Here is a 14,982-nt window from a genome sequence, read left to right on the forward strand (position 1 = left end):
CTTGCACATGTAAGTTTTGTTTTTATTCATAATTCTTAATGTTTGGGATATCAAAAACCCTCACAAAGTAAAAGGTGATTCACTCCAAACCGCTGTCCCTCCGGTCGGTCATATTTACGGCTCCGAAGCTTGTGTCGGACTTAGCGTTATCAAATGTTAAAAAGGAACATAAAAACAAACATGCATACACACGTACATTTTGTGTTTCACCTCATCAGAGTTCTATGTCAACAGTGGTGGGAAGCACTACAAAATAGTTAAATATACACATTTAAATAACGTGTAAGGGAGTGCTTCGCTGCAGGGTTCCCAAGGAGGAGTCTACCAGTCGGCTTTAACTAGGCTCATCCAGATAACATGGAATTTCTACCTCGATACAGCTCTTGTCCTATGATGTCTGAAGTGGGTGGGGGAGAGACAGAGGGAGGCAAAGTATAAGGTCTGCTGGTTATGGTTTCAAAACAAATATATAGGTAAGGCCAATATTCCTGGGTATCCCTTGGTGCCTCTTGTAGACAGAGGAGAGAAAAATCTTAAGCCTCCAATTCCAGACCTAAGCCAAGTTTGTGGCCACCGGCATTAATATTCTTTCCATCTACCAGTGCAGATAGTGTCAGTTTCACCCCTGAGGAGAATACAAAGTGACATTTGTAAGTGGTAACAAATATAGGATAAGGCTGGTTGAACGCTATTAGATTTCTTCAAAACAGACTAAAATATGTCAGTCATTGCCCTACCTAGAATGGGAAGTAAAAGGACATGCTATATGAAAATGCATACAAAATATATAAATCCTTTAGTAACCAGTACTGGAAAGCTTTCAGCAGGAGATCATGCAGCCCAGAAACTGCTGCATGAGTAGCCTCATATGCTAATATTTAAGGATCAATACATTATAAATATCAACGTAATTATCCAACTAGAAACATAAATGAAGTAATCAGAAAGAGAATTATTCTTTAGATGTAAATCACAGTTAAAGCGCTCACCTGGCCTGAGGTTCTGGGTGTAACCTACTCCAACAAGACTGGCGTTGTTCACCTTTGCCTGATTGAGAGAATACATTTTAGATCAGAATGACATTAAATTCTGTTTTACCTATGAATTGTAGGCACCTTAGGATTTCATAATCTAGTAAATGTGACCCCATGTACCTAGCCGTAACCAGCAACAGAGGGTTTCCGAAAATGAATTCGCTAAAATGGACAAGATGTGTGGCTATGCTGGAGTCAGATATGGTGATGACCATGTAGTGAGTGATCACTGGCCCAATGCACAGGATTACCTGCATCTGGCCAGTCTTATATCTGCCTTAAAGGATAGTTTCTGTGAACACCCTGAGGTGCAAGCAAGTCCGTTCTGTGGACAGATCTTGTGACATTTTGCACTGCGCAATACACTGACCAGAGTATATACATCTATGAGCAACTACAGGTGATTCAGAGTCAAACTCATCTCAGTGGCATCTCTACTTGGGGGCAACTGTGCAACTGGGTGGCAACAGTGCATCTGTACGCAGGCTAGGTGTTCTGTGGATTGCTGGCTATGCAGAGTTGAACATATACAAAGCTCTATCTGATTTCAGATGATCACCTACACCAATGATAGAGCTAGTGCAAATGTGCATTCATATTAATGTTTGATACTACTGTAAGCAGATGGATAGGACGATGCGGCCACATGTGTGTGTGCAACTCTGAATACAGGTGAAAGTGGTAACAGGAGAAGTTTGAGAGAATGCAAAAAAGTTGCATTTCATTTTTTGTCCTTTGTAAACCACAATTATGTTATTTTATGACCAATGCATGTTATAAAAAAAAAAAAATAATAAATAAAATAGGGGGAAACCTAATGTTACTGCCAATTTAAATTGCACTTAAGCACAATGACATATTGAACACTGGAAATCCCAGGCAGAGAGCCAGCAGATCCTATGTTCAAGTGTCAATGTTATTCCAGTTTACACATGGTGAACACATCACAACAGCATTGGTTACCAACTACTGGCAATCAGCTGCAGTCATGGCCGAATACTCACAGAGATAGATGCATTTGAGTCTAGCTGGTATTTGGTACCAATTCCAAAGCGGGTACTGTTGTTGCCAGCTGTCCATGCAAGGTTGACTGAAGTCTCCAATTTGTCACTGACTTTCTGGTAGATGGAGCCAGCAAATTCGGATCCATCATTGCTGAAATCAGAAGATACATTAAAGTAATGGATACCATGGTATTATGCCATGGCGTAAAATCTTCAGTTACAGTGCTCTCAATAACCAGATGCACAAACACACTTATACAGTGGAGTCAGAGACAGCAATCTGCAGTACATCTGCTGATTGGCATATGTTCCAGGTAGGCGAGCACCAGCACACTACCAAGTAGAGGAAATGGTTTCAAGGGGGGTACCTCCAACTAAAGTAATACTACTAGTAAGGGATGGGATTTAGCACAGGGGTTATTTCAAGTGGAAAGCCCCCCCCAGAGAAGGTGTCAATACAACAGTTATATTCTTCCAAAATTTAGGAATCAGCAGTAATTATAATAGTAAGGTTATAGTTAGTAATAGTAAGTAATTATAGTTGTAAGGTTAAGCTACAGGGCTCCTGGGAATGATCCAACCTTGGTCAAGGATGCAGCAAGAATTACAGCTGCCCTAGGCACACATTGAAGATCTGTCTGTAATAATCAGAGGTGTCCCTAGAAGTTGCAAGAGCACATAATTTTGTAGCTTTAGACCAGTTATCAAAGTCTTGCCACCACTTAAACAATGAATAAGAATCGGCAGTTCAGCAGCAGAGCCGCAGCTTGTTCTGTTTAATTGTCAAGGTCTGAAATGTACTTACACATTGGTGTGGAGCTGGAAATCTCCTGTCTTGTAACCCACTGCAAAGTTGTTCTTGGTGAGCTTAGATTTGGCACTATCAAAGGTCATCTGATAACCTGCCAGCCAGCCTTCATAGCCAACTACTGCTGAGCCGTGGATAGCAGGACCAGCGAAATCGAAGTCCACATCACAGCCAAGGTTCACATACTCGCGTTTGTAGGCAGCCTTGACCTTACCGCTTTTCTTGCTAAGAGAAAAATAATAATATAGCACGTGATCAACTCTCACCAGCCCGTTACAGTGCATGCTCAGCTTTCTTACATTAATGCTTCATTGGGCATTTACCTTCTTGTATACACAGACTGCTTTTCAGAGAAAGATATCAAAAACTAAATTTTGCCCCAAGTATCACAGCTAAATGCTAAAGAGGCCGTTGCTGTTAAAATGAACCGAAAATATAAATGGATATGCCCCTAAAGGCCTGATTTATTGTACCCCACAAGACCTATCGCGGCTGTATCTAGTGAGTCTCTGCAAGCTGTGCAATATGTTGTGGGCTGCCTATGCACCTTTGCAAACTTGAAATTAAGAGTCATGTGCATCTGCCTTCTCTCTGGCTACCAATGGGGGCATTCTGGGCAATGTAGCCAGGGTTATGTGCTGTTCTGAGTTATGCAAAAAGGATACCAACATCAGATCATCTCTTTCACCTCTCATGGGGTAGGTGTAAGTGGCAATAATAATGGTTCTGACTGCTCTTGCAAACAAAAATGCGAGATAGCGCGATCGCACAGAGGTGTGTATAGTTGCGTTAGCATTCAATTTGCAATGACATCCCGAGTTGTGCTAGTATTTGGAACAACTCAGAAACAGGCCCTAAGTATCACAATTATATTCAGTTTATAAACTCCACAATTGCTCAGTACAGAACTTTTAGTAATTAAATTTTAAAAATTCTGTACATAAAACAGGGGTTCAGTATATTAGGTCAACAAGCAGTTTTTAGCTTAACCCCAACACTAAATGTCTACAATTTCACTGTCAACATATCAGGTCTTCATTTTCTCCATGTAAACAGCTTGCAGACATTATGAGTCAACAACATAACATTCGCCATGCTGGTGTCGACATGCCTGACTACATACCTATAAATAGCACCCACAAAACATTTTACTGTACAATGAATATCATAGAAAGCCTACCATGTGGAGGCATGTTATAACTCAATAAAACCACTGGTCAGCTGCACAATTACTTGTTTCTCCTTACTTGAAGTTTGTTTTTTATATTTTTCTAAAATACTCTCCCTTATTTTACACCAATATTTCCTTATTTGGTTGTAAAGAAGAACCACTAGGTTTGAGTACCTCATCAGGGATCGCCTTAAGGAGCGTACACACTAGACGATATGCTCCTGAGCGATATCGTCTAGTGTGTCCCCGGCAGGCTGTGCTCAATGTCGTTCATGACATTGAGCACACCCGGTGAACGATATCATTAACGATATCATTCAGCGCCGGGCTCTCTCCCCCATTCCATAAGATGCAGCAACCTGATGACATCGTTAGGTTCGCCTGCATGTTAACCCGATGAACGATAATGACAAACGACCCGCGGGAACGCGCGTCGTCATCGTTCATGTTAAAAATGGACGATAAAGCAGACTATACGATAACGATATCGTTATCGTTCACTCCTCCACTTTAAACGCCCAGTGTGTACGCACCATTAGAGGTGACCTAACATGTAAAGATAAGTGGTCGGAAAAAAAAAAAAAAAAGTCTAAAACGGTGTGTAGGATGGTACAGATCACAAGAGGGCGTCAACTGATAGAAGGTTAAACTGGGTGCTTGTCACATTGTGGGTCTGGACTTGCCTTCCCCTAGGATTAAAACATGTGCAATGTGAATTTATAAAGAAAGTTTAACTTCATGGAGCTTAATTTATTTATTCTTTAAATGAAACCTTACTAACCATCCACATATGAAGTAAACAAAAGGGAAGATTCTGCTTTACATGAGAGGAGGTAGAGATGCAAATAAAAGCCAATAAATCCCAACAAAAACACACTACAGCTACTCACCCTGTGTTTGGTGAAAAGGTTGTGTCGAATGTCAGCTTTAAGCCTTTAGCGATCTAAGAAACAAGATATTCAGCAATTAAACACCTCATGACAGACAGGTAGAGGCTAAACCCTCATCTGCACAAAAGCGTGTTACTACAAAGTAGTCAAACACTGTACGCCAAGTAACAGTCTAGCTATTTAGGTGCAAACACCAGACCTTTACAGAGAACTGGGTATAACAGTACTCTCCTTCAGTGAAAAATATGCAGTTACGTCTGTATGGAATAACCGCAAAGCATAATATACAAGCTGATATAATAGGACGAAAACTTTATAATTGTATAAACCCGTAAGTAACAGCAAGAGCAGGACAACAAGTGGGCCGCAAGGAGACATTCAGCAATGTACCAATGGTCATAAAAAAAATCCGATTGTTAGTGCCCGCGGCTGCTTTCAATTGTTGTTCTGTTTGGGTGTAAATAACCACAGGAGCACACACTTTTTCTCACACCCTCCTGAGGTGGCGATCAGTAATGCGTGATAAATCCGTGGTTTGGGCGTGCTAGCCAGGGCTTTAGATGGATTTAGTCATTTACAAGGCTAAATCCAGTCTTCACTCTGTATAAATTGTTCGGTGCCCAAAATACAATTGAATTACTACTTTGGGCACCCCAAACAATAATTAGCGTGGCAGAAAAACCTATTGCATCACCCCCAAATAGCACATAATGATCGTTAGGCTTTCTAAAATTCTAGTAAAAAAATAAATTAAAAAAATTGCCCACATCAGTGAGCAGATACAGGTTACTAGACTGACTGCCACTGACGTAACACTTTTCTCAGATATAAAAGTCTTTACAATTAAGGAGAAATAGACAAATTGTCACTTACCTGGTCTTCAATGGCAATTTCTGTCCCCAATGTGTTATCCGTGTTCCATTTCTCTGTAAAAGTCAGTCCGTACTCAGCCCACTTGTATTTGGTCTCTAAGCTGCCATTCACTTTCCCAGAGTCTGTGTTTGATGAGCCGGATGTTGTAAATTCCTGACAGAAAAAAATATACATAGTAAGTGATGAACAATATTCTATTACCATGTACCAGAGTCTAATGGTGGTTATGCTGCATGGCATAGTTAGCAACGGGTGATGTCGCTAGTGACCTGCGAGAGCACGCATCTCATGGGTACACACTAGACGATGTACCCGATATGTCGCTCTGATCTACGGGATCAGATGACATATCGTCTAGCCGCATGTACCCAGCTTAAGGTTCTAGAGTGCACAATAGCAGTTTATGAATCAGGGGTCTCTTAAATCAGAGACCATGCATCTAAAGGTAGTCCTATTGTAACAAAGATATTAACAATAACCACTATAGTTAAATGCACTACATGCTTATTGGCTAGCCTAGAGGGCCACCTAGTGGGGCAAGCTGGCAATATATCAGAGCCTTGGTGGGAGCAACCCAAATAGAATCACCCAACATATCAAACAAAGGCATGTGTACCTGACTAAGGACCAGCGGAGTAGGTACTGAGGGTAAGACGATAGAAAATAACTACCATGTACAGAGAGGGCACTTTAAAATCACCTGCGCTATTGCCACAATTAACAATGGTCTAATATAAATAAAATATCCATGATCTTGAAAACTGGATTAAAAAGATTTGACACAAAAAAAATCCCTTTCCAGCAGGGCTGACTACATTCCTATCAGGGAGGACATATATTTGAAATCCAAGCTGTTGGAGGCCAGCTATATTGTGAAGCATTCTTTCAAAACTGTCCAATTACACATTATTCATAATGAGTAAAAGGACAACATGTGCATATACAGCTAATCTATCCAGTACAGACACAAGCATCCATATTGTATTTTGGATATGCAAGCGTTTATACAGATAATGAGAATTACAGTCAGCAAACAGAACAAGTACATGTACTGAGAACACATACATAAAAAGGGGACACTGTGCAGTTGCACATACACAGACAGACATCCCTTTCATTATAGGTCACTGGGTCTCAAATTGGGTAGCATTCTCAGCTCAAGTCACGCTAAACACATGCTGAGTATTTCCAGACCGTGAATGGTGTTCAGGAGAGAACATTTCGTGTACATACAACCATGCAACACCAAAAGTAATTTAATCATTATTAGGTCTCTGTATGGTAAGTAGACATCTTTATCTGACTTCCCCCTGACTATATAGGATTATCTATATGTCCCCAGAGTTCTGTTCGGGTATAGCATCCCACTAGAACAGACGTGGTTCATAGCAATACATATACGTGTCTATTCCAAAATTCTCTCAGCTCTTCACCATTATAACTGCTGTCTGAAAGGTGAGCAGAGTTCTCAATCAATATAATACACAAAACCAGGTCTACATATAGTGCCCGTTTCCAATACAGAACTAATTGCATTTGTGATGTCACTTGGTCCGCAATTGTATAATATATGCTAATGACTCAGAAGTTTACCTGAGCATAGGGACGCCCAGTGCTGCCTTTTCATATCTGTCTGACGACATGCAATAACAAAACACACACACACATCGGGCGCCCATTGACCTCCTTGAGGAAGCCTGACCTGTCTCAGACAGAGCAGCTCTCCCGATACGCTTACTCGCCTAGAGTGCTCCAGCTGCAAGCAGGATTGCAGTGGCTAATATAGCTACGTCCAAAAACCAGCGTATACACGGACCAAACATGCCTGCATTTGTCACCGCCCCCGGGATTCTCCCCCAAACACCAACTACTTGTCACTTCACAAGTAAATTCTCTTTGTGACACTACGTCCAGATTGGAATCAGGCCCACAGTCACATACAATGCTCATTGAACTGAAGTGCTTTACACAATACATACATGGATTTGAATAAGATATCTAGATCCCACTTACAGTGAAGACTAACCCAACTTATAAGAGAACCCTAGTAGCAAGGCATGTGGAAGAGTACTGAACCACCAGCTCGCTCATTGCTCTATACCCTCCCCTACTTAATTTTAATTCCCAACAAATGCACTCGAAAAAAAATCTCCCACACTAAAATGAGTCCTGTCTCTCATTCACTCTTTAGTGCCCCTGAAGTGTTGGCAATCAGGGCTTACTCTGCGGCTAAAGCTCCACCCTGAGCTATTCAACTGAAGCTACTACCCGGATTTGTCCTATGAACACCCTCTGAGGCTTACAGTGCAGGGTAACCCATAGATTCAAGACACGTAACCTGGAAGCTATGGGTTAACGCACATTAACCGCAAGTTTGCCATGCAAGGAAATTGCCTAATTACATAGTAGCTTCCTTGTGTTAAACTCAGAGCTTTAGCCGTACAGTAAACACTGGGCCAATTAAATCTGCCCCTATGTGACCGCCTGAGCTCACCTAGCAGCAGCACCACCGATCCCAACTGGGCAAACAGCATGGACAGTGGGGCATAAAAACTTGTGCAAACTAAAGAGATGGTATTACCCAAAGTAAACCAGATTCCACAATTTTATTGAAGAAATAGGAAGCAACATAAGTGCTTGCCATGGAAGACATTGCATTTTAGATTTCATTCATCATTTTTCTTAAGTGTCACACAATGGGTGAAATTACACTATTCACACAACTTGGTTCTCAATACGTTATAAGGCACATTACCAGTTTACTATTGTATTCTTCCTATAGCCCAGAACATTTGGGATACAGCATTATTAATTATATTGAGGGTAAAACAAAACTTACCACTCCACTTGCAGACTTAGTCTTCACATCGAGTTTCACCAGCCCAAATCCTGAATGAAGGGAAATATGATTTTAATTCTACTATTCTAACCACCAAAGGTAACACTTATTGTAGATTTGGGGAAGATTTAAAAAATAAAAATGAACCCTTATTTGCACTGAGGTTTACATAAAGTCAGGGTTGCATAAAATTGGATATATATATATATATATATATATATATATATATATATAAAAAAAAAAAATAGATATTTCATTTAAATATACAAATTTTAATAGAAAATCCTATTTAAATCAAATAGAGCCGTTTTTTATTTTTTTTTATTTAAAAAAATCCAAATTTTATGCAACCCTGCTAAAGTCCTTGACAAGTCAGCACATGGGATAAATATATCAAAACTTTATATAGTCCATATTAGGCATCACTGTGTTTTTATTTATGCTGTGTGCTGGCTCGATGCATCTCTGGGATTTAATTTATATACTGCAGGATTGCCTTAGTAGGGTGAATCTACTGGCTGCTTTAATATAAGAGCTATATGGTAAGAATTCTAATGTTTAACTTCCCTACATCAATTCTTATACACAATAACATTGCAAATCATGACATCAGCTCAGGCACACTACATTAAATATGCCCATTTAAATGCTTTTAACATATTTAAAAGTTAAAGATAACCTACAGATGTGTCCACATATCTTTAAATCCTACCAAACAACCCCATATAGCGTGCCACGAATATTGCAAATTAGTCGCGCCTAAACATTAATCCTAAATACATAGCACAGTAGGCAAATAAAGATAAAAAAAAAAATTGAGGAAAATAAGTGTCATAAAGTAGAAAAAAGTACACAATCTAGAATAAAAAGGCAGGTCTGACATGAGTGACCCCCGCCAGCAGCATTATGTTTAATCTGTGACTTTATACCAATTACTTTGTGACAAAAATGTTCCTAAATATCTAGTACATTATAAGCAGGAATAGAGGTAAAAGTATACAGTCTAAGTAAAAAGGCAATAGACATAGCTCTGATACGTGACCTGCATTGATATGCTTTATCTGCGACTTGATACTAATCCTATGCAATAGAAGACAAATCCAGTACACTATGGGCCATATCCAATTTGTCGCGATTACGTTAAGTTTTCGTCAGTGAAAGCTTTTTCACACCACTCACCCGAATTTGACACTTCACATGTTTGCGCGCTCCTGTTTATCAAGCAATTCTATTGCAAAAGGCGCAATAGCACATGCACCCGATAATTCTTGCTTTGAAAACCGGCGAAAAGTGCAGGGGAAAGTGGTGACATCAACCTGTACGCCAAAAAAAGGTAAACGAATAACGCTTTTATACCTATATTCCGGGTGTGACCCAGAGGTTGGAACAAGGTTCCAAACTGGATCAAACCCGAAATTTAGCCAGCGCAGACCCAGGATATTCCTGAGTCGGCGCCATTCACACCGGAGCCGGGTCTGCAGTAACCCGGCTCTTCCAGCATGGAAGTGGACGATTGGAGATGACGTCATCTCCAAGCGCCACTGAAGCCAGCCAACTGGCCAGCATGCGGCGCGCTCCAGGTCATAGTGACCTGGATCGCGTTGTTGACACTGCAGGGTTTCACGGGTTATTCCCATGTTAAACCCTGCCAGTTACCTGGGTTGGATTGCCGGGGTCACTCCACCTGGGAATCCAACCCTGTCCCCTTTTACACCGAGGAGCTACCCGGGTTAATCCTGCAATAACCCGGGTTATAGCTCTGGTGTAAAAAGGATATTAGATATGGAGAATAGTACAGAAGTGTGTTAGTGGACATAATCAAGGATTTGGGGTTCTTAAAATGTGTCAAATGGCTGTCATATACATTTAGCTATAACAGTGAAAAAATTAGAGAGAATGTTTTGTTGGCCAAAACAAATGCTGCAGTTAAATTAGGGAAGTACATTAAAATGGGTGCAAGTATATTTGTGTGTAATTTTAGGGCACTTTTCAAAAATATACCTGTTACTTGCACCTGCAAAATGTAAAAACAAAATACCTGACACGACTTTAAAACAATTTTTCAACACTTATTTTTTCACCCCAAATATCATATCAATATTGGCCAAATTAAGCTAATTAAAAATTACTTTTGCCTAATTAGTCATTAGAGGGGGTGTCTGAGGGATTCTGCACCATCCCAACATTTTCCCCCCAAAATAGGGATTTTTCACAACTTACTCAGAGATGGTGGATAGTAATTTGCGATAATTCCTATACAGCTTTCGCATATGCTAATAGGATTTCGTGATCACCGATAAGTTTTCAATTCTGAGAACATATCGGGGGGAAAAGGCAGTTATCGCGGCTAATTGGATGTGGCCCTATAATATGTCTCCCACCATATGGCATTTAGGGTGTGTATGAGGGCACATCTGTGTACATTTGGGGTACAGACACAATATAGGATTTTAGAAAGGGAAAAAAAAAAGTTAGAAAGTAAAAGACTATATATAACTTTTCTAAAATTCACAATAAACTTACCATATCCTTTACTGAAGATGTCTCTAGCAGATTTGCCAAGGTCAGCATATGATGGTGGGACAGCCATTTTATCTACAAACAAAAGGGAAGAGAAAGGATAATTGTTAAAAGAAGGACACAAGTCCCAATGTCAAAAAGCTAACTGATAAACCTGTGATTTGCATCACATAGCTCAAACTGAGGGGGCACTGCAAGATAATGCAATGTGCCATTCCAGAGGCACACTGTTCAGCAGCAAATCTTAAGGGGCCTATCCATTAACAGATAAATTTGAACGATGAATGATTTATCGTTCAATTTATCCGCTACTGGATAGGCTCTGAACGAAAAAAATGCACTCTCCCGCGGCCGACAAATTGGGTCTTTTGTCTCTCCAACATGTTGGTCGATTATCATTTATCGCTGACAGATATTAGAAATATCTGTTGCGGTAAACTAATGATTTTTTAATGAAAATTAATAGAAACATTTAAAAAAATCCACTCCCAGAATAAGGTCATCCAATATCGTTCGTCGTTTGCTAAAATCTGTTATGTACATAACAGATATCGGTCTCAGCAGCACCAGGAATTTTCAAAAGATAAATCTTTTGTCTTTTAGAAAGATCTGCTAATGGATAGGCCCCTTTACATCGCATCCCATAGAGGAGTGAAGGAAAACTTGCGATGCTGCAGATACAGTTCATGGCAGATCTGGGCTGCTGAACATCGCAGCAATGCCCCGGCAGCACATTCCACTGAACTGAAGTGCCCTCAGAAAGTCTACAACATATGCAACGGAACACAGGTTAGAATACTAGCAGCCTTTATGGTGTTCTGTCCCTGTGTCAATGTCAAATAGAAGTTAATCACCAGATGACAAGCCTAACTGGATAGTTTTATTGACTTGCAAATTCTGAGTGTTGCCTGCTTGTAGGTACTAAATAAATTATGGGGGAAAAAAAAAAAAAAGATAAAAAAAGGAGCAAACTAAACAATGTTAAACCTCTGCACATACTCAGTCCTCAGGAGCCCAAACGGTGCATGTTTTCGAGGTCTCCTTACAGAATCACCAGTGAAATAATTAGCTCCACCTGTGGATCTTTTAAAATGTGTCAGTGAGTAATGACTACACCTGTCCACCTGCTGGGTGACCTGGCAAACGTGACCTGTGTGGGGTCCTGAGGACAGAGTTTGAGAACCATTGCTGTAGAGTTTCAGTTGCAGATACTCTTGATGTATCCAATAAATATAGAAAAAAAAAATTCATATGTAAGCTTAGTGAGGTTTTTATTGCATTTTATGTGCATGAAAAATGTTAACATGCCTTAAGCATTTTTCTTATGTAGTTACCTTCACAGGGTCATAGTAACCTACACAATTTATACTTGGTTTTTTTATATAAGCTTAACTTGTCAAGCCTGTTACTCAATGCATTCAATAAAACAGCATAACGCAAAAAAGATATATGAAGTCACAAGGGGGCAGTCGATTTGTTTGCTTGCATTTATGATACAGTATAGTTTATTGATTTATTCTCAAGTCACAGGTGGTGGGAATAAAAACTTCAATGTTTTAAATCTGCAACACTACTCCGGCCATCTTTATTTCTCCAAGACGACTTCATAAATAAAGACAAAACTGCTAATCCAACGTTAAAATTCACCACTGCAACTTACAACATGTATCTTTCACAAAAGAATTCAGGCTTCACCAACAATAACTGACTCTACTCTGCATACATAAGAGATCACTCCCTAACACTCCCTTATAGAGCATATGATCGCTAGGAAGGAGACACCTTATGAGTGTGCAAACTACATGCCCCGCACCCAGGCACAATTCAAATGTGCTTTTATGTGTGATACCTGCTAAAAGGAGAAGAGGTAATTTATTTTTTTTAAAGGAAGGGTGTATATTTACTGTATCTTGCAAATAAAACATATGCTGATTTAGCTGTAGATATAGATTGTGAAAATGCAGTATAGAGTTTACAATGTTGCAGAGATTTTGTAAGAAAATGTGTCACATAATGCAGAAGAGCTACATGCCTGCCTAAGCACAGCCTGACTATAATGAGTTATGTCAGAATGGGGCTGAGCATCCCACCAGCTCCATTCACTGATGCAACATCCGGTAATAGTGCAGCAGGTCATAAGGGTCACGTCAGTGCCCTGGCTATACAGCCTAAACCAACACCACAGCAATCTTAAAGGAAATATGCTTTATAAATGTAGAGTCTTCTAATGACTGATCAAAAAGACCACATTATTATGTAGAATAAAAACTTGTTAATGCAAGATATTTTTCAATTGAATGCACTAGCCTCAGAGCAATAAATATGTGAAATTAACAAAGGTAAATATTGGAAATTGAATTAAATGAAGCTTCTAGTGGTAGAACAATAGCGATAAATCCGCAAAGTTATGGGAACTCACAAAAACATGTGAAGTAACTCAAATGACTTCAACTGTGACATACATGCAGCTGAGGTCAAACTAAGACCCTCAGTCATACGCGGACATGTCCTATATTTAGCACCGGCTGCATGTGCAAAGAGCTGGGGGCAGCCATGTTGGAAGCATGTGCAGTTCTTTCATGGGAAATAAAGCCAATTCCTTGGCAGGATCCCAAAACATCCAGACTGCCGCCAGCCTCATTTACACAGCAGTTACCGGACATAACATATGCAGAATTGATCACCAATAGGAGCAATGCTAATATATAGATCATTCAGCAGAAGGGCTATATTTTAACTTACAAAGCAGCAACTGGTGTACACTGCGGTGATTATAACACAATATGATGTACTGGGCAGGAAACAGAAGGTAAGGTCAGATCTGCAGAACAGAGCTTACAGACAAAGCAAAGTGATAAAAGGAACACTTGTGGCATAAAACAATATATATATTTTCAGCAGAACATGAGAAAAGACCCAAACAGCTGCAGACAGGAGGGAGGGGTGCGGGGGGTCACTGCATATTAGGAGATGTAACCCTGCACAGGGACCCAGTAACGACCTCCAGCACATTGCAGTGATAGGGGATGGATGGGAGGCAGCAGCACCAAGATACACTACAGCTGTTGTGCATGGCTGTGTGCAATAGAGGAGCCGTGGCATACCTGTGTACACTGAGGGCAGGAACCCCAGGGCAGCTACTCAGTATATATATATATATATATATATATATATATATATATATATACACACACACACACACACACACACACACACAGGTAGCGGCTGTGGGGAAGGCCGCACAGGACACGGAGCTGCAGCATGATGACATCTAGCTGGGTGAGTAATAAGATCCATGCGGAGCTACTGCTGCTGCCCTGCCCAAACCGCAGGCCTCCGTCTCCCTCCTAATCTCCGCATCCACACACGGGGCTCCCTGTCATTTCCCCCCGCCAGGGATCTCCCACTCTGTTGTACACGACTACCCGTGTAGCAGCGGGGGCTCTCCGGTTACCTGTGCTGGGGCGGCGCGGCCTGTCCTGTCCGGAGCGTGCGGCTGGAGGGCGAAGTGAAGGAGACACTGAGTCTGTCACTGGCCGGCTCCGCCCACACAGCCCCGCCTCCTGCTGCCTACAGGACTGCCTGCACCGCAGCGCTACTGTGCCGCCGGGCAGACACCACCGTGCTGAGGTTACATCACGTTCTTCCTTCGGCGGCTACGTCGGGAAGAGTTACCGTGATCAGCGAGAATAGCGGTTACATAGCTACAAGCGACATCCCTAAGCTGGCAGGTCTGCGGACAGCACGCACCGGTTTTGGTCCTTCCTAGGGCGGGAATGAAGCCGGGACTGGGGCCGGCGCAGGCGCTGACAAGCACTAGGTGACCTTAGGTCAAGACGGCAG

General features: G+C 41.1%; 1 protein-coding gene across 1 annotated transcript; it reads right to left on the minus strand.

Annotated features, from left to right (window-relative positions):
• Position 1: 1 nt before the first annotated feature.
• On the minus strand, positions 2–14,758 carry VDAC2 (voltage dependent anion channel 2). The gene is made up of 9 exons (XM_088474954.1): positions 14,594–14,758; positions 11,143–11,214; positions 8,620–8,669; positions 5,781–5,933; positions 4,908–4,960; positions 2,844–3,071; positions 2,039–2,189; positions 990–1,047; positions 2–625 (listed from the first exon to the last, which is right to left on the minus strand). The coding sequence occupies exons 2-9, from the start codon at positions 11,207–11,209 to the stop codon at positions 534–536; spliced, it is 852 nt and encodes a 283-aa protein (XP_088331080.1). The 5' UTR covers positions 11,210–11,214; positions 14,594–14,758; the 3' UTR covers positions 2–533.
• Positions 14,759–14,982: the final 224 nt, after the last annotated feature.

The sequence above is a fragment of the Taudactylus pleione genome, unplaced genomic scaffold (genome assembly GCF_031769625.1).
Source record: "Taudactylus pleione unplaced genomic scaffold, aTauple2 ptg000157l, whole genome shotgun sequence".
Classification (NCBI taxonomy): Eukaryota; Metazoa; Chordata; class Amphibia; order Anura; family Myobatrachidae; genus Taudactylus; species Taudactylus pleione.